The sequence below is a fragment of the Mesoplodon densirostris genome, chromosome 4 (assembly GCF_025265405.1).
Source record: "Mesoplodon densirostris isolate mMesDen1 chromosome 4, mMesDen1 primary haplotype, whole genome shotgun sequence".
Lineage (NCBI taxonomy): Eukaryota > Metazoa > Chordata > Mammalia > Artiodactyla > Ziphiidae > Mesoplodon > Mesoplodon densirostris.
The window spans coordinates 110,043,149-110,064,128 of NC_082664.1; the positions used below are offsets into that span (position 1 = coordinate 110,043,149).

Genomic DNA, 20,980 nt, shown 5'->3' on the forward strand with positions numbered 1-20,980 from the left:
ATTTCTTCAATAGTGTTCATTTTATTGGCATATAGTTGCTTGATATCTGAGAGCAGGCACATCCTACCTCAAGCAAAGAGCAAATTCCACCTCCATTCACTTTTTTCTTCTACATGCAGACCTTGGAGATATTGCAGCTTCAGTTCCAGTCCATCACATTTGTTTATTTTTGCTTTTGTTGCTTTTGCTGGTGTTAGATTAAACAAGTCATCACAAAGACCTATGTCAAGGAGCTTACTGCCTATGTTTTCTTCTAGGAGTTTTATGGTTTCAGGTCTTATGTTCAAGTTTTTAATCTATTTTAAGTTAATTTTTGTGTATGGTGCAAGAGAGTGGTTGAATTGAATCCTCTTGCATGTGACTGGCCTGTTTTCCCAACAACATCTATTGAAGAGGCTGTCCTTTCTTCATTGTACATATACTTGTCTCCTTTGTGGTAAATTAATTGACCACATATATGTGGATTTATTTCTGGGTTCTCTATTCTTTTCCACTGATCCATATGTCTGTTTTTATGCTAGTGCCACACTGTTTTGGTGACTCTAGCTTTGTAGTATAGTTTCAAGTCAGGGACTGTGACACTTCCAACTTTTTTCTTTCTCAAGATGGCTTTGGTTATTCAAGTTTGTGTGTGTGTGTGTGTGTGGTTTTGTACAAATATTAGGATTATTTATTTCTTGAAAAATGCCAATGGAATTTTGATAAGGATTGCATTGATTCTGTAGATTGCTTTGGGTAGTATGGAAATTTTAAAAATATTGATTCTTCCAATACATGAGCATAGAATATTTTTCCATTTATTTCTGTTTTCTTCAAGTTCTTTCATTAACATGGTTTAGTTTTCGGTATACAGGTCTTTAACCTCCTTGGTTAAATTTGTCCCTAGGTGAAATTTTGCTTTCTATCTTGTCTTTTTCTGAATTTAAAAAGAACTCTAAAATGTGTTTATCCATTATTTCATTTTTGTCTTTTCACTCTAATGTATAGTGAAGAAAGCCACAAAACCTTCTGCCTGAAACTTCATCACATTTTTTGTCATGCCCCATATGCAATTTTAAAGATAATCAAGGAAGTTGGTTAAATTCTTATGAGTCATACTTAAGTAGTTGTGGTCAATATAATTTAAATGAACCATCATAAATTCTACAGATATATTTCCATACTGACCTTTACTTTAAAACTTTATAAGCAAATAAATTTGAGATTTCCTTTTGTTTGTAGCCTTGTACTTAGCATTAGATATAGTTTTTAAGAATTTGTAAATGATTACTTGTTAGCTCTAGTATCAATCCTATGTAAAATATTGGAAAATAAAATACTATGAAAAATTACATCCTATTATAGTGTAATGAAACAAATATAAATATATTTAAGTAAAAAACTTTATCTTTTTATTTTGAAGACAAACCACTGGACTTGAAGATGATATTAAGTGTAAAATTATTGCAAATGAATTCTGTATATGTCCAATTAATATGCACAGCTTATTAGCATAAGGTCTTTAGTAAGTCAACTGTTCATCAATTTCTGAGTTCTTTAATATTACAACAAAATGGTTAAGTTGTTCAAGGATTTATCAAAGTTACTTATTTTGTAACATGGGTCCTATGTAACAACATCTAGAGTGAATATACCCAGGTGGCCCAGACCAAAACCATTATCCATTTTCTCTGGTTGTATAGTGATGCTATAATCAATCATGTGACTCTTTGTTAGAAATCAGCATAGGCTAGACAATCATTTACAGAGAAGTCATATCCCAAGTCAGTACTCACAGCTGGAGAATATCAGCGGGCAGGAGTGCTCATCCATGGGGAAGTTGTGCAGCTGTAGCTGGCATTCTGCATTTATGGTGAGCCTGTGGGGGAGCCAAGCATCACTCTTGTGGCCAGCCAGCGACAATCCAGCAAAGGCCCTAAGCAAGGCCGGGGTGGTCACGTTACTACCATGTGGGGAGCAGGGGCCTAGGGTGGCCACATAGAGCTCACTCTTAGCAGGGGTACCATCCATTCAGTATACCATTTGGGGTTTTTTGTATTGTGTTACTTTGTTTTACTTTTAACTATCAGAAGCAGAAGAAGTTTCCATTAGTAAAATTCCTGACTGTGTCTAGAAATATAAGCCAAGTAAGAGAGGAAACAAATCAAAACAATATGTCCTTGTTTTCATATGTCCTTGTTTTTAATCTGACTGAATTAAATCCTTCCTTCATTTTGAAAATGGTATATTTGCCTAAATATGTATGTCAAGTTCATCCACTTGTAGGGAAGATTTCATATTTGACCAACTCCCTTACTTAACTAGGCAGGTGGTGGCTGCACTAAATGTGTGTATTGCATCTTTTCAAAGCAGATATTCCTTGGGTCAGAGTTTCTATAAAGGATCACAGGACTGGCTATGTCTCTATTCTGGTTTGTTGAAGCTCACCTTCATTTCAGAGTCTCATTTATATTCCTTTAAGAATTGATGAGGAAATAGCTATTACAAACTCCTGTTCTCCAAATGTAACTAACTCATCAGCAGAGTTCCCTGTTGTGGCTTTTATTGTTGTTGCTGTCCCCAAGCTCCCAACATTATTATTTCCATGAAACTTTAAAATTCTTCAATCTTCTGCTTATTTTGATATTAATCTGTGCCTTTATCTGTGATACAAATACATGTCTACCTTATGAATTACAGATTTCTCCTTATGGCCACAAATCACTTGCAATTAAAAGCTCCTGATACTGGATGTGGGAGGAGGGGGTTGTGTTCAGGGGCTGGCTGTGGTATTCACTGAGCCAGGAGGACACAGGGGCATGGTCAGAGGTATAGAGAAATGACATTCCCCTGCAGCATGCTGAATCAAAATGACTTTTAGGCTTTCAGGAGGAGATACACACAGGCAGGTGGCCCCTAGAATCTGGTGCCCAGAAGGGAAGTTTGGGGTTGGAAATGAATGAGGGAATGAATCCTCAGCGTGGATATGGCTTTTATAGTCTTAGGAATGGATGAGCTAAGTCAGCAGGAAAGTGGAAAGTGGGTAAAGTGATGGGGAAATCCTAAGGCAGGAGGAGCAGAATGAGGAGAGGCTGTGTCAGAAATAGGACAGGAGGTGCAGGAAGCAGCTGTAAAGCAGCAAAGCCAGTGAGAGAGAGATAATCAGCACAAGGCACTCAGTCCAGTGCTCTGGAGAAGGTTCAGACTCTGGGAGAACAGGGTCCAGATGCCACTGTCCTTGATCTCAACGCTGGGTGAGCAGAAAGACTGGCTTAGGTGCAGGGCATTCTATGGTATGTTGCAGCCATGTGTTCAGTTAGACTCAGCTCACCCTAGCAGAGAGACTATTGAGAGATACAGACCCAGGCTCAAACCCGGGTAACAGTAGTTCCCAGTGGAGAGTTTAGGCAGGCAGTTCTATTCACATCTTTCAAACACAGCCCCTCTTACTTTGCTGGGTTTCTGTGGGGACAGCCTGGCCCCCAGGAGGACTCATTACAAGGTAGCTGTCATTTCCATTAAGGATGCCTTAGGGAACACCCTCTGTGCTCTTGTTCTTGTGGTCTCAAATTTGGCTATAATTACATTTGTCAATTAGTACACCAAGACATCTTTATTTTCTTAGCTGAATGGTCCTTTGGGTTAAACATATTAAAGATAATTTCCACAGCCCACTTACAGCAGAAATGGATTCTGATGAAGGAAGGAGTTTATATTCATTGCAGATCATTTGTATGTCTTTATTTTTACACACAGGAATATGAAAAGTGATAGAACATAGCAATGAAAAATAGGGTTCCATTTCTACAATGACCTAAATTAAAGTCCCCAATATCAGACCATAAGTAGCATCTCACCTTAAAGTGTAAAGGATTTTCCCATCATTCCAAATTCGGAGGAGCTGATTGGGGGTGGTGATCCAATGGGCCTCTGCAGTTTTGGAATTGCGGAATATCGTATCTGGAATCCATATTAACCCCACCATGTTGCTGTTCAGAGTAAGTATTTTCATTGTGCTGTTGAACCGAAGGCGACTGTCGGTCCAGGTCTGGGCAAAAAATATATCAATTTGGTATTCCTGAAACAGAGCAAAAGGAGGTGCAAGACATTTCTATTAGTGAATTTTCTGCGGGCTTTGTTTTCTTTCTCAGGAGTATGGTTCTCCTTATGTCTGCATCCTCACCTGCCCACATCCCTTTCTGTTAGTGCCTAACACTGTGCCTGGATCAACATGATGGACATTCAGTAAAGGTAACATATTATTTGTCAGCAGTGTGATAAATACGTGAAAATGTTCTGTAAATAATAAATTGTAATAAACACATAGAGTGTGGTGAGAGGCCAAGAGGTAGTAGAATACAATTCAGAACATAGATGCAGACCCTCCTATATTCCTAAGTCCAAGCTCTAGCAGGTAGCAAAATCTACCATTCTCTAATTTGTAAAATGGGTAGTATAGTAGTGCCTACCTCCTAAAGGAGTCATATGGAAGGAAATAAATAGTTAAATAAAAAGCTCTAGTGCCTGGCATAAAACAAATGATCCAGAAAGTATTAGCTCATATAATAATAATTATCATTTTCACTCAAGAGCCTTCTCAACACAACGCAAATCAAAAGTAAAAAAATAATCAATGACAAAAAAAGAGCCGATAGACACCCAAGCCGAATTCTGATTCTAAAAAGAGGGCCCATGGCATTCAAATTACTTCTGTAACTGGAAGCAACCCCAGTATTTACAGCATTTAGATACAGGATGGGGCTGACATCACTGTGAGACATAGAGAAATGTCTTGAGTCTGGACCAACTCAGAGGCTCCTTCCATAATCACAGTTTAAAGGATTAGCTTTAGGTCCATAGTAAGGAGGATCTAGAGGCAGATTGTTAGTGATTTTAATATCTTTCATAGTTTCTTTACATATTAGATATTATAAATAAATTACTTTTACAGAGTTCAGTAATTTTCAACAAATACCATATGTATCCTTTTTATTGAGTTTCGGGTTTAAAGAACCTTTTTGACACAGGTAATTCAACATACCAAATCCAGCCTTTTATTAACTTATCCCCTCATTCATCATCTCTCTGTTGCACTGACTATGGCAGGCCCTGAAAACCATTGAAGGCCCAGAGCTGTGCCAACAGGAAAAGCCCCTGCCTTCACGGGGCTTATAGTCCAGTGAGGGAAAACAGACCTTAAACAGACAATTAAGGTGAAAAAACATGACATGTCTGATGTATTGACTGCTATTGACTATTCTTGGTAAGTTAACACAAGAAAGAAATTATCTCAGAGGATAATTGGCTGGTTTGAAAGTAGTTATGAAATTATGAACAGGGACTGTTACCTGCCATTCCAGTAAGCAAAGAATGTTGCCCCAAATTCCAGTTCTACCAGGACCAAGCCATCAGCCCCTGCAGTGGTGTGCCCTGAGGGGAATTCAGGATGGAGAAAAACAGGAAGTATTTTGTGCTTTGGAAACTGGCCCTAGATATCTATCTAAATGCATATCTAAGGAAAAATGTCAATGAACCTAGTTCCTACAAATTCCTATACATAGAAAAGCAATAAAATCATTAACTTGAAGTATCTGTTCTTTGTAATTAGCAGTGATCTTTTGATGTTTGACTACATTTTTTCCCAGGAAAAATCTATGTATCCTGGCTTCTCCCTTAACTCTTCAGAGTTAACTCTCAGCTTCTCACAGCTATCTGAGAGGCTTTCTCCCAGGCTTAAGTCCTCAGTAAGATCTCCAAATGATAACTTGCAACTTTTAGGTTGTGTGTTTTTCTTTAGTTGACAAAAGAGAAAAGAAAGATAAAACAAACACTGATTCTTGTAGGAATGGAACAAGTAAATGCTTCTCACCCTATCAGTAAATCAAAGACTCAAGAAATGCTTTGATGGTTAAAAGCCTACTGAAACTCACCTTTGCAGAAATAATCATCAGACCCATTGCTAAAAATCTCTAAATGGGTTAAGTTGTCATGATCCAAAATCTTTGTGCAAATATGGCTCCAAAGACCAGCGACTAATATATGACTCTTCCACTGAAGACTGATGGGACCAAGGTGTTTGTACTTAATTTAAGAGAAAAAGTAAAGGTGAGAGTGAAAGCAAAGGGTTGGGTAGAGGCAGCGGCATTAAAAACAAAGGCATATCATGGATCTTGGAATCGTGTTAACACAAGACCTATGCAACAGTTAAACTGGCCTATCATGTAAGAGGCTGGCTAGGTTTTGAGAGAGTTCTACTGCCAAAGGAACCTCAAGTCAGGAAAAAATGTCTGTGACTATATGAGACTTAGATGTACTCTTGCATTTCTTTCTGTAATGGGTAGATTGTGGCCTGGAAAGCTGATTGGACCTCAAAGGAGGCTTATTCTCCAATGTTAACTTTCCTGTGGCTAGAACGGTGAATGAAAAAGGAAAACTCCCAGACAATGGAGTCAAGAGGCAAGAGGAAGAGTACTTGGGAGTCCAACTCTGGGAGCAGAGTTAAAGCTTAATCAAAGACACTCTCTTGGGCTTCCCTGGTGGCGCAGTGGTTGAGAGTCTGCCTGCCGATGCAGGGGACACGGGTTCATGCCCCGGTCCGGGAAGATCCCACATGCCGCGGAGCGGCTGGGCGTGTGGGCCATGGCCACTGAGCCTGCATGTCCGGAGCCTGTGCTCCGCAACGGGAGAGGCCACAACAGTGAGAAGCCCGCATACCGCAAAAAAAAAAAGACACTCTTCCCAGGGAAGAGAACCCACTCAGGATCTGCTCACTGGGGTATAAGAATTGTTGCAAACCAGTGGGTTGATTGTGATTATCCTGGCCTTTCTTCATCCTTGTAGCTATACTGTATATGTGGGGGTGGGTTAGATAGCTTTTCTTCTCAGTTTAGAAGTCGGTGGATCAAGGAAAGCCATGTGCAAACTTGATGTGAAGACGTACACTTACAGGTAACCATGACGTTGGGGATGGGACTGGGTGGACCTTTGAAGTTACCTCAAATGAAGAAGGGAGGAGGGTGTCTGTCCTGATGAGGGAGAAACAGACAAAACATTTGGCAGCTAAAGACAGATCATGGTGGTCATTGGTACTATTCACCAAGTATTGCAGCATCCCTCCTTGTGGGAACATGATAGATTCACATGCTCCCTTTTTCGGCCCTGAGAGACTGTGCCCACATGATCAATGTCCAGATGATTCACACCAGACATGTATTATAGGCACAAAAGGTAGAGAGAGTGGTTTGCAGGGGCGGGGGCTGCGGTCCTCACTGAGAAGGTGACGTAGAACAAGACCTCAGTGAGGTACAGGAGTGAGCTGGGCAGATAGATGCCTCCCTTGCCAGGGCCCTGAACACAAGAAGCAGGAAGGTCAAAGACACTCCTGAGAAAAAGGAACAATGCTGTGGTACAGATTCAGCCAAATGGAGCAGGGGAGCAGACCCCTCACCTCCTTGATGGCAAGATTTTAGCCAAACAATGATGATTGCTGACTATGAAATAGACTATATTTGCACAGAGAACATGAGAACACACTCAAAACTTTAAGTAAAATTCAGGCTATGAGAATAGCCGGTACGGCACATACAGGTACCCATACGGATTACTTCCTTTTTCCCTTTAACACTGGGTTATTGGGTAAAGGAATAAGGAGAGAAGGATAAAGATGTTCTCCTCAACACGGCCAAGGCCCACCAATCATGTGGGCAATGATAGCCAATAAAGACTGTTCTCTGTAAAGGCCCCAAATGTATTTTGGAGAGAATCTAAAACCAACTAGATTTTTTTAAATCCCTATATTATATCAGGGATATTGAAACTCAGAAAACTTCAATAATTTTGCCAAAGTTACCAAAGGACTCCAAGTAAAAATTTCCAAGTGGGTCTTTTTATTGTTTAAAAATGACAAATCAAAAAGTCTCCTGATGACCAAATAGTCCTCCTCTTTACGCCCTTTCCCTACTTATCTTCTCTGCTTTCCATCCCCATTTATGTCTCTTCACAGTACGTTTTAAAATGCAGATCTGAGAAGGGTAAATCATATAGCAAGCTAGGCAACATCACCTAAAGTCACTCCCATGAGGCACAGATGCTTTTGTACCCACCAGGCACTGACTATTGAGACAGAGAAAATAATGATTTTCTGCTAGGGTGTAAAACTAGGCCTGAGAGGTTAAGTAACTTTCATCAAGTCATACAGCTGCTAAGTACCAATTGTGCCAAACTATATAGTCAAACCCTTCTTCCCAGGAGAAAAGGGAATCCTCCTACACTGTTGGTGGGTATGTAAATTGGTACAGCCACGATGGAGAGCAGTATGGAGATTCATTAAAAATAAAAATAGAACTACCATTTGATCCAGCAATCCCACTCCTGGGCATGTATCTGGAGAAAGCCATAATTCAAAAAGATACATGCACCCCAGTGTTCACTGCAGCACTATTTACAATAGACAAGACATGGAAATAAACATCCAGTGACAGGTGAAGATGTGATGTATGTATACACACACACACACACACACTCACACACACACTGGAATATTACTCAGCCATAGAAAAGAATGAAATAGTGCCATTTGCAGTACATGGATTGACCTAGAAATGATCACACTAAGTGAAATAAGCCAGAAAGACACCAATATCATATCATATCAGTTATATGTGGACTCCATAAAAGGATACAAATGAACTTATTTACAAAGCAGAACAATCTCATAGACATAGTAAACAAATTTATGGTTGCCCAAGCATGGGTGGGGGAGGGATAAATTAAGAGGTTGAGATTAACGTACACGCACTACTATACAAAAAATAGATAAACAACAAGGACCTATTTTATAACACAGGATATTATACTCAGTATCTTGTAATAACCCATAATGGAAGAGAAGGTAAAAACATATATATACATATACATACATATATATACACATATATATGTAGCCGAATCACTTTACTGTACATCTGAAACTAACAACATTGCCAATCAACTATATGTCAACAAATTTTTTTAAAAATCTGCCTCCCTGGATGTGAGTTAAAGCAGCTGCAACAGCTGCAATCTAGTTGCCAGATATGGGAACCACGACCAGGCGGTGAAGAACGAACCCCGGTGTGGGCATCCTCCACTCCACTTTTGCACTGTTTACAAATAGTGTGAGATTATTCACATTCCTTGGCCTTTGATTCTTCCTCTGTAAAATGGGAGAGTTGGGTTAGATTAAATATAAGAACACTTCCACCTCTAACATTTTATATTTCCACATCCCTGCCTGGAATTAGCTTTTCAGTGCTGAAGTAATTTCTCTGTAGGGGAACTATTTTTCTGTAAGGAAAGGGATCACACCATGATGCCCTGAGGAAGGGTCTGCAGGGTTTGGAGGGATTCTCACTTTATTCTGAAGTGAGAATAAAACTCCAGCTCAAGAGGGCAGAATGTGGATGGTGCGCATGGTGCCTTGTGTGGATGTTTTATTGTGTCTACATTTGACTAAATGTTGGAGAAACACTTCCCACCCACAAAGTAATATTTTTATGGCTCTCATAAACTTCCTTTGTAACTGCATTAATCATCTTTCCTGCAGAGGAAAAAAATTCATTCTTACAATGTCTATCTAAAACAACATTTTATATAATTCATAAATAGCTGTGAAATTAATGTGTCTGAAATACTAATAAATGCAACAGGTGAAAATTGTGCAACATCCCCAACTTAAACCTTCATGCTTGTGGACAGCCTATGCTGATAATTTGTTTTAATAATTGGAGTGCTCAATGATTACTAAATAGGCCAGCAGCATGTGGAGCATTTTAACAAAACAGAAGAAAATTATGATTCTTCATGCTATCTCTCTGTAATTTCTAAAACACTAGAAAGTTATTTTCTAATGCTTTTCTCCTTTCTTTTACCAAAGAAAAGGGCCATATGGAAAGACAATAGATAAATAAAGGACAGGGACTTGGAGACAGGAGGATACAGGATACACACACTCCGGGGCACAGGCGCTCTCCCTCCATCCCAGCACGTCAGGACATCGCCTGGAACGTGACAGACAAATCCTTTAGCATTGGAAGTCACTGGCAGATTTCTTTGTAAAATGGAAATTACAGGCCCATGCCGATTAGACTTTGTTCAAATGCCTCAGTTAAAAATGTATAATATGTAATGATGATTAGAATAAAATGATTTTTATTTCTTCATTATCAGGTATGGAAGAATAACAAATATATATTTTTGGTGTTACTTCTTCAAGTTCATCATAGGAAACAAGGCTTTACATCCCTGAGTTCTCTGAACATCCTTCCCACCAGCCCCAGGCTCCTCCAGTCTTTGGAAGCCAATCACCCACTCCAACATGTAAGCTCTACTCTGTGCTGGGCATAAGGCTAGGTTTATATAAAGACAGATGCAATATTCTTGTCTGCAGGAGCTTGGGCCTACAGCATGTGGAGAGAGTGTGATGCTTCACCTGGTACCCAGACAATATGAGGGCAGCCTCCAGGAAACCAGAGAGGCCCACCCGGGTGGTTCAGGGGGCTCTGCAGGGACCAGGCCTCCTATCTGGTCCTGGAACCACTGGGCAGAAAGTGGACAGGTGATGGGTGTATCCTTCTGGGAGGACTGTATCAAAGCTGAGAGGAGTGACACCAATCCAGGGAGAGTGGGTTGTGAAAAGTATTTGTTACAAGGATCACACGTAAGAGCATCAGAAAACCAGGTAACCTCAAGATGCAACAGGGAAACATGGTGCCCTCCTGAGCAGGTCCAGAATTTGTCACCTGATACTAATGTAACCTAGGGCCCTTTTAAAGAAAAGGATATATAAATATAAATATAATATTAAATAAAATATATACATTTATTTTGAATGAGAAAAAAATACTCAAAAATTGCAACTGCCTGGGAATCACAAAATCACAAAACCTGGGAAAAATAGATTTTATTTTTATTTGCTAACTGGCCAACTTTCATCACACAAGTCCTATGTCTTTTGCCTGCTTGCTCTTTGGTCACCCCTTTCTATGGCAATGTTTTATGATGTTAGTTTTTTAGAGAGAGAGAATAAAAATTATTACTTCTTCTGGTATAATGAAACAAAATGTTTTATTATTAACAGATTTTTAAAAGTTTACTTCAACTCAGAATTCATTATTGGAAATATCATGTGCATATTTGGGCCTCTGCTAAATGGAGAAAAGCCTCAAGATTCTTTTATATAAAGTTTGGGGATTCTACCTTTGAACTTGGGCTCTAGGATTTTCCTCCAAGCCACCCATACTTCGGGAGTCCTGGACCTTGAGAAATAATCACTCTGGGATAGAGCTTGCGTCTTGCTCATCCCATGAACATCATAGTATATGGAAGTTGCGAGGAACCCTAACCCATTAAACCACAGCTTGAAAGCTTCCCCAGCCCCACCTCCCCTTAGGGTCCACAATTACATGCACCCAACAAGAGAAACTTGTAATGGGGGAATCAGAGGAGGAAGAAATAGCAATATTATTTAAAATGCCTTGCATTTGCAAATTTCACACACTGCTATGACCTTCCCTGGGGCCTGGGAAGGAGCTTCTGCAAGGGAAGAGCTCTGAGGCTTAAATTTTGCAAGCATGATACAAATTGGGAAGAACCAATGCACCACATGGTGTTTGTGGATCTGGGCCAGGATTCGCTTGTGGATGTCAGGTGGACCCAATCCAGGATGAACAAGGATATGGAGAAGACACAGCTGCTGCTGGATATGATGCTAACAGTCAAGAGAATAGGAGGGAAATCTCCCTCTCTTCTGTCATCTCCCAAGTGCCTCAGGTTGGTTGAACCCAGCAGGAAGCCAGGTGACCAGGGACCTGGAAAGGCAGGATTTGGAGTCAGCCCCTTGTGATGGGAGCAGTGCAGAGGAGAGTTGGGAAATGGATGGAGGACCAGCAGGGGCATGAGAGGGGCGGAAAGGGCACCCATCGGGAAGCAGGCTCCCCTCTTACACCCTGTGGACATTTTCCACATCCGCCTGTTCCCTTTTCAACATTCCCTCTCTTGAATAGCTGTCCTTCTTCTGGAATTCAGCTACATATTTACTGCTTTCAGATTAAACTTGTCTTTCAGAATAAAGCACTCCATTGGATGTTATATTCTTCAACTACCATTGCTACTCAAAAGCATACAATGGTTACTCTAAGAATTGAGTTTAAACTCCTTTGCATGATACTTAGGGCTCTTTTCTTTATAACCCAAGCTGACCATCTGATTCTTTGTAAACACACCTCTTACCACAGCCATCTGTTCCCTATGTGACAAGACACTCTGCATACACCTTCATCCTCCCCGTTCCACCCATGCTGTTCCCAAACCAGGAGACCCTCATCTCGTCTCTCAGTCCTCCCATCTCCCAACTCCCTGAGGCATGGCTCCTTAGCATTACACATTCGGTTGTAGCCTGCACCTCTTCATAGTATTACTCATTACTTGCTTCTTGTGATGTGGATGCCTTGTTTCTTTCATTGGAATAGCTCTCAGTTGTCTACATGTTGAGCACATAGCACTGTCACGTGGACCCTCGATCCTTGTCTATAGCACTAATACTCCCTCCCCACACCGAGAAAGCAGTATCATTTAAGAGCACTTTCTTGACCACCAGAGAGTACCACCAATTAGCAAAGATCCAAGGCCTTATTTATAAAGCTGCCAGTTTAAACATGACTATAATTCTGTAGTCTGGGCTGGGAGCTTCTGCCACTCACCACATAGAAGAGTGATGTGCTGCCTGCCTGCTGTGTACTTTTAAGTATGAGGTGGTGACTTTTGTCTGGGGGCTCAGCCTCAAAATACCTGTGCCCTTTCAGTGAGTGTCCATTCCAAGGGAATCTAGTGGGTTCCCAAATAGAGAAAGGGCCCTGCTCTCCCTCCCCTCTCCAGGGTGGCCGAAAAGCACTGCCTGACCAACGTGCCCCAGGATACCTGCTGAGCATAACCTTCTGAGCAGACCAGGTCACACCCAGCCCCTGAGACACAGCAGTCTCCCAGGACCCCATTCCTTCTCTGCTCCAGCCGATGTGCCCACTTTGGATAGCAAATCTTCTTGTCCTCCCACCTCTGCAAGGTAGGAGGCAACAGAGAACCTTATTTTTGCTTCATCCACACTGTTGAAGTCTAGGTCCTTGTGTGTTCACTCATTCTAAGGGAAAAATCCATGTTCCTGGTTCTTTCCAAACAAGCAGGAGCCCATCACAAAGATGTCTGAAGAGGTGGCTATGGAAAACTCAAGGAGACTATTACGGGCTGAATTGTGTTCCCAGCCAAATCTCTGTATTAAAATCCTCACCCCCAGTGCCCCAGAATGTGACTGTACTTGGACACAGGGCCTTTCAAGAGATGATTACATTAAAATCAGGCCATATGAGTGGGCCTTAATCCAATTTGACTGGTGTATTTTTGAGAAGAGAGACACACACAGAAGGAAAAGCTTGTAGGGATAAAGGGAGAAGGTGGCCATCTGCCAGCCACGGAGAGGGCCTGAGGAGAAACCAACCCTGCCAACACCTGGATCTTAGACTTCTAAACCTCAGACAATGAAAATATATATTTCTGTTCCTTAAGCCACCGGATCTGTGGTACTTTTTTAAAAAAACATCGTTACTAGAGTATAATTGCTTTACAATGTTGTTACTTTCTGCTATATGCATACATATATCCCCATATTTCCCCCCTCACGTCTCCCTCCCACCCTCCCTAACCCACCCCTCTAGGTGGTCACAAAGCACAGAGCTGATCTCCCAATAATATGCGGCTGCTTCCCACTAGCTATCTATTTTACATTTGGTAGAGTATATGTGTAAATGCCACTCTCTCATTTCATCCCAGCTTACTGTTCCCATTCCCTGTGTCCTCAAGTCCATTCTCTACATCTACGTCTTTATTCCTGTCCTGCCCCTAGCTTCTTCGGAACCATTTTTTAAAATTCTTATATATGTGTTAGCATACAGTATTTGTTTTTCTCTTACTGACTTACTTCACTCTGTATGACACACTCTAAGTCCATCTATCTCACTACATACAACTCAATTTTGTTTCTTTTTATGGCAGAGTAATATTCCATTGTGTATATATGCCACATTTTCTTTATCCATTCATCTGCCGATGGACACTTAGGTTGCTTCTATGTCCTGGCTATTGTAAACAGTGTTGCAAAGAACATTGTGGTACATGACTCTTTTTGAATTATGGTTTTCTCAGGGTACAGGCCCAGTAGTGGGCTTTCTGGGGCGTATGTTAGTTCTAGTTTTAGTTTTCTAAGGAACTTCCATACTGTTCTCCATAGTGGCTGTATCAACTTACATTCCCACCAACACTGCAACAGGGTTCCCTTTTCTCCACACCCTCTCCAGCATTTATTTTTTGTAGATATTTTGATGATATGGCCATTCTGACTGGTGTGAGGTGATACCTCATTGTAGTTTTTATTTGCATTTCTCTAGATTAGTGACATTCAGCATCCTTTCATGTGTTTGTTGGCAATCTGTATATCTTCTTTGAAGAAACGTCTATTTTGGTCTTTTGCCCATTTTTGCATTGCCCTGTTTGTTTGTTTGTTTTTATATTGAGCTGCATGAGCTGCTTGTATATTTTGGAAATTAATCCTTTGTTGCTTCCTTTGCAAATATTTTCTCCCATTCTGAAGGTTGTCTTTTGGTCATGTTTATAGTTTCCTTTGCTGTGCAATAGATTTTAAGTTTTGTTAGGTCCCATTATTTTATTTTTGTCTTTATTTCCATTTCTCTAGGAGGTGGGTCAAAAAGGATCTTGCTGTGATTTACGTCATGGAGTGTTCTGCTTGTGTTTTCCTCTAAGAGTTTTATAGTGTTTGGCATTATATTTACGTCTTTAATCCAGTTAGAATTTTTTTGTGTGTATGGTGTTAGGGAGTGTTCTAATTTCATTCTTTAAAAAGTAGCTGTCAGTTTTCCCAGCACCACATATTAAACAGGCTGTCTTTATCCATCGAATATTGTTGCCTCCTTTATCAAAAATAACACGACCATATGTGTGTCGGTTTATCTCCGGGCTTTCTATCCTTTTCCATTGATTTATCTATCTGTTTTTGTGCCAGTACCATACTGTCTTGATTACTGTAGCTTTGTAGTATAGTCTGAATTCCAGGAGCCTGATTCCTCCAGCTCCGTTTTACTTTCTCAAGATTGCTTTGGCTATTCGGGGTCATTTGTGTTTCCATACAAATTGTGAAATTTTTTGTTGTAGTTCTGTGAAAAATGCCATTGGTAGTTTGATAGGGATTGCATTGAATCTGTAGGTTGCTCTGGGTTCTATAGTCATTTTCACAATGTTGATTCTTCCAATTCAACAACATTGTATATCTCTCTCACTGATTGTATGGTCCTTAATTTCTTTCATCATTGTCTTACAGTTTTCTGCATACAGGTTTTTCTCTCTGTACGTAAGTTTCTTCTTATTCTTTTTGTTGCAAGGGTAAAAGGGAGGGTTTCCTTAGTTTCTCTTTAAGATTTTTCATCGTTAGTTTATAGGAAGTCAGAGACTTCTTGCTTGCATTAATTTTGTATCCAGCTACTTCCAAAAGGATGTTGAAAAATAGTGGTGAGAGTGGACAGCTTTGTCTTGTTCCTGATCTTATGGAAATACTTTCAGTTTTTCACCCTTGAGAACAATGTTGGCTGTTGGTTTGTCATATATTGCCTTTATCATGTCATTAAGTTCCCTCTATACCTACTTTCTGGAGGGTTTTTCATAAAAGGGAGTTGAATTTTGTCGAAAGCTTTTTCTGCATCTATTGATATGATCGTAGTTTTTTTCTCTTCCAATTTGTTAACATGGTGAATCACATTGATTGATTTGCATAAATTGAAGAATCCTTGCATTCCTGGGATAAACCCCACCTGATCATGGTGTATGATCCTTTTAATGTGCTGGTGGTTTCTGTTTGTTAGTATTTTGTTGAGGATTTTTGCATCTATTTTCACCAGTGATATTGGACTGCATTTTTCTTTCTTTGTGACATATTTTTCTGGTTTTGGTATCAGGGTGATGGTGCCTAGAATGAGTTTAAGAGTGTTCTTCCTTCTGCTATATTTTGGAAAAGTTTGAGAAGGATAGTTATTAGATCATCTCTAAGTGATTGATAGAATTGGTCTGTGAAGCCATCTGGCTTATGTTTGTGTGAAGATTTTTAATCACAGTCTCAATTTCATTGCTTGTGATTTGCCTGTTTATATTTTCTATTTCTTCCTGGTTCAGTCTCGGAAGGTTGTGCTTTTTCTAAGAATTTTTCCATTTCTTCCATGGTTTCCATTTTATTGGTATATAGTTGCTTGTAGTTGCTCTCTTGACCCTTTGTATTTCTGCAGTGTCAGTTGTTACTTCTCCTTTTTCATTTCTAATTCTATTGATTTCAGTCTTCTCCTTTATTTTCTTGATAAGTGTGTCTAATGGTTTATCACTTTTGTTTATCTTCTCAAAGAACCAGCTTTTAGTTTTATTGATCTTTGCTATTGTTTCCTTCACTACTTTTTCATTTATTTCTGATCTGATCCTTATGATTTCTTTCCTGTATTAAGTTTGGCTTTTTTCCCCCTTCTTTTTCTAATTGCTTTTGGTGTAAGGTTACTTTGTTTATTTGAGATGTGTCTTGTTTCTTGAGGTAAGATTGTATTGCTATAAACTTCCATCTTAGAACTGCTTTTGCTGCATCCAATATGTTTTGCGTCCTTGTATTTTCATTGTCATTTGTTTCTAGATATTTTTGATTTCCTCAGTGGTCACTTGGTTATTAGGTAGGGTATTGTTTAGCCTCCATGTGTTTGTATTTTTTACAGATTTTTTCCTGTAATTGATATCTAGTCTCATAGAGTTATAGTCAGAAAAGATACCTGATACGATTGCAGTTTTCTTAAATTTACCAAGGCCTGATTTTTGATCCAGATATGATCTATCATGGAGAAAGTTACATGAGTACTTGAGAAGAAAGTGTTGTTTTGGAAGAAATGTTCTATAAATATCAATTGAGTCCATCTTGTTTAATGTATCATTTAAAGCTTGTGTTCCCTTATTTATTTTCATTTTGGATGATCTGTCCATTGGTGAAAGTGGGGTGTTAAAGTTCCCTACTATGACTGAGTTACTGTCAATTTCCCTTTTAATGTCTGTTAGCAGATGCCTTATGTATTGAGGTTCTCCTATGTTGGGTGCATAAATATTTACAATTGTTATATCTTCTTCTTGGATTGATCCCTTGATCCTTATGTAGTGTCGTTCTTTGTCTCTTGTATTAGTCTTTATTTTAAAGTCTATTTTGTTTGATATGAGAATTACTACTCCAGCTTTCTTTTGATTTCCAATTATATGGAACATCTTTTTCCATCACCTCACTTTCAGTCTGTATGTGTCTCTAGGTCTGAAATGGGTCCCTTCTATACAGCATATATACAAGTTTTGTTTTTGTGTCAATTCAGCCAGTCTATGCCTTTTGGTTGTACATTTACATTTAAGGTACTTATCAAATGTATGTTCCTACGACCATTTTCTTAATTGTTTTGGGTTTGTTTTTGTAGGTCTTTTCCTTCCTTTGTGTTTCTTGCCTAGAGAAGTTCTTTTAGCATTTTTTGTAAAGCTGTTTTGTGGTGCTGATTTCTCTTAGCTTTTGCTTGTCTGTAAAGGTTTTGATTTCTCTGTCGAATCTGAACGAGATCCTTTCTGGGTAATCTTGGTTGTAGGTTTTCCCTTTCTTCACTTTAAGTATGTCCTGCCACTCCCTTCTGGCTTGCAGAGTTTCTGCTGAAAGATCAGCTGTTAACCTTATGGGGATTCCCTTGGATGTTATTTGTTGGTTTTCCCTTGCTGCTTCTAATATTTTTTCCTTGTATTTAATTTTTGATAGTTTGATTAATATATGTCTTTGAATGTTTCTCCTTAGATTTATGCAGTATGGGACTCTCTGTTCTTCCTGATATGACTATTTCCTTTTGCATATTAGGGAAGTTTACAACTATAATCTCTTCAAATATTTTCTCAGTCCCTTTCTTTTCCTCTTCTTCTTCTTTCACCCCTATAATTTCCCAGATGTCTTCTTTGACCTCTATAATTTCCCAGATGTCTCTAAGTCTGTCCTCAATTTTTTTCATTCTTTTTTCTTTATTCTGTTCTGTAGTAGTTATTTCCACTCTTTTATCTTCCACACCACATATCCGTTCTTATGCCTCAGTTATTCTGCTATTGATTCCTTCTAGAGAATTTTTAATTTCATTTATTTTGTTGTTCATTATTGTTTGCTCCTTAGTTCTTCTAAATCCTTGTTAAACGTTTCTTGTATTTTCTCCATTCTATTTCCAAGATTTTGGATCATGCTTACTATCATTACTCTGAATTCTTTTTCAGGTAGACTTCCTATTTTCTCTTCATTTGTTTGGGCTGGTGGGTTTTTACCATGCTCCTTCACCTGCTGCATATTTCTGTCTTCTCATTTTGTTTAAGTTTCTGTGTTTGCGGTCTCCTTTTTGGAGGCTGCAGGTTCATAGTTTCTCTTGTTTTTGGTGTCTGCCCTTACTGGGTAAGGTTTGTTCAAAGTGTTGTGTAGGATTCCTGGTGGAGGTGACTGGTTCCTGTGTTCTGGTGGATGAGGCTGTATATTGTCTTTCTGTTGGGCAAGACTGAGTTTCCTGGTGTGTTTTGCTGTGTGTGTGAACTTATTTTGATTTTAGGCCGCCTCTCTGCTAATGGGTGGGGTTGTGTTCTTGTCTTGCTGGTTGTTTGGAGTGGGGCATCCAGCACTGGAGCTTGCTGGTCATTGGGTGGAACTGTTTCTTAGCATCGAGACAGAGATCTCTGGAAGGGTTGTCACTGATTGATATTATGTGGTTCTGGGAAGTTTCTGCTGGTCCAATGTCTTGAGGCTCTCCCACCTCAAAGGCTCAGGCCTGACACCAGGCCGGAGCACCGAGACCCTGTCAGCCACACTGCCAGGTACCTGGTTCTTGCCTTTTGGGAAGTCTGAGGTCCTCTGCCAGCATTCAGTAGGTGTTCTGTAAGAGTTGTTCCACATGTAAATGTATTTTTGATGTATTTGTGAGGAGGAAGGTGATCTCCACGTCTTACTCCTCTCCCATCTTGAAGGTCCTCTATGGTACTTTCTTATGACTGCCCTAGGAAACTAAAGTAGAGACCAAATGAAGACTAAGAAAATCAGTACTCACTTTGAGGTAAAATGCCTTAAATGAGTTGAAAGTGTCAAAGGTAAAAAAGAAGTTATCCAAAGGTGTTTGTAACATTTTCTCTTAAACACAGTTTCTGCCACTTGCAAGTTTTTCACTTAAAATACACCTATACTTCCTATTCTAACTTTCACTGTCTGAATATTCACTTTACTAGTTCACAACCATTTTTATCCAAATTTACTATCAACTGGAAAACCTGTTACAGTAACTCCCCTATATACAAATGAATTCCATTCTGAGAGCGTGTTCGTAGGTCCAATTTGTTCATAAGTCCAAGAAAGTTAGCCTAGGTACCGACCTAACACAATCGGCTATATAGTACTGTGCTGTAGAAGGTTTATAATACTTTTCAAACAAATAATACATTTAAAAAAGTAAACTTTTTAAATCTTACAGTACAGTACAGTACCTTGAAAAGTACAATAGTACAGTACAACACTTGGCATACAGGGGTTGTCATCAAGTGAACAGGTAAGAAGAGTTACTGACTGGAGCAGGGAGAGGAGGTGGGAGATGGTAGAGCTGAAGGATTATCAGCAATAGGAAACAGAGGGCCAGTTGCAATTTCACTCACACCTGATGTTGATGGCACAAGTTCTGGTTCCTTGCTGGGTTCAATTCTATCTACCCTCTTGAAAAAACAATCCAGTGATATCTGGGTAATAGCTCTTTTTTTCCCATCATAGATGACATGGTTAGCACTGGATTGCATTCTGAACAGCTTCTGCAACCTTTGTGTACAGTTCTACATTTGAGTCCTGTGCTTCAAAAACTAACAGCACCTCCTGAAATAAAGAAGATCCCCTTTCCATTTCCTGCATTGTGAATCTCTTCTTAGCAGTACCGGCTACATCACCACTGCTTTTACGTTTGCTTCCAGACATGCTGGGCTTGAATTAAAGATACAGTACTACTGTGCTCTATACAGTACTATACAGTAAAGTACACAAAAGCACAATCATTTAGAGTATGCACGCAAGTGACAATGTATGCCAGACACATGAACTAACTTACTTGTTTGGACTTGCAAACGCAGGTTTGCATCTTTGAAAGTTCAAAACTTGAAGGTTCATATGTAAGGGACTTACTGTATGTTGACTTTTTATGTGTCCATCAGCAAAACTTTTAAGTCGTAGGTGATTCTGGGTCAAAGTGTGTCATTAAGGTGAGTTATTTGCAAAAACAGCTGTAAGAACTCCTCTTACTTTGTCCATGGCCATGGCCAGCTCTTCCCACACTGATTCTGGACTTGGCCATGTGCCTTACAGCAAATGTAACAGCAGCAGAGACTTGGAAAAATCTTGAGTGCAGAGGCTGGCCTGTTTTGCTGCTTTTTGGGAACCCTTAAACAACCAGGCCAGCCTGCTGGGAAATAGATAAATGCCAGGCTCACAGCCCCATCTCACGTCAAGCCAACAACCACATAAGTAAGGGACACCATCCTCACCTCGCCAGCACCAGCCCACCATCCCATCCAAGAACCATGAGGAACACAGGCATATCTGCTTTCATAGAGTTTCACTTGATTGTGCTTTTATAGACTGAAAGTCTGTGGTACCCCTGCATTGTCAGTTGATGGTTAGCATTTTTCAGCAATAAAGTACTTTTAGTTAAGGTTTACACATTGCTTTTCTTTAGACATAATGCTATTGTAAACTTACTAGATGGTACAAACATGAACTAGAAAACCAAAAAGTTCATATGGCTGGCTTTATTTCAATATTAGCATCATTGTGGTGGCCTGGAAATGAACCTGCAGTATTTCC

General features: G+C 39.7%; 1 protein-coding gene across 1 annotated transcript in view; it reads right to left on the reverse strand.

The window, feature by feature from the left end:
• The window catches only part of GABRG3 (gamma-aminobutyric acid type A receptor subunit gamma3), a 449,483-nt gene that overhangs the window by 51,121 nt on the left and 377,382 nt on the right, over positions 1-20,980 (reverse strand). Inside the window, exons 4-5 of the mRNA XM_060095102.1 lie at positions 3,837-4,057; positions 1,776-1,858 (exon numbers count right to left, since the gene is read on the reverse strand). Of these exons, the coding sequence (XP_059951085.1) occupies positions 1,776-1,858; positions 3,837-4,057 (304 nt within the window). The remainder of the gene's footprint in view (positions 1-1,775; positions 1,859-3,836; positions 4,058-20,980) is intronic.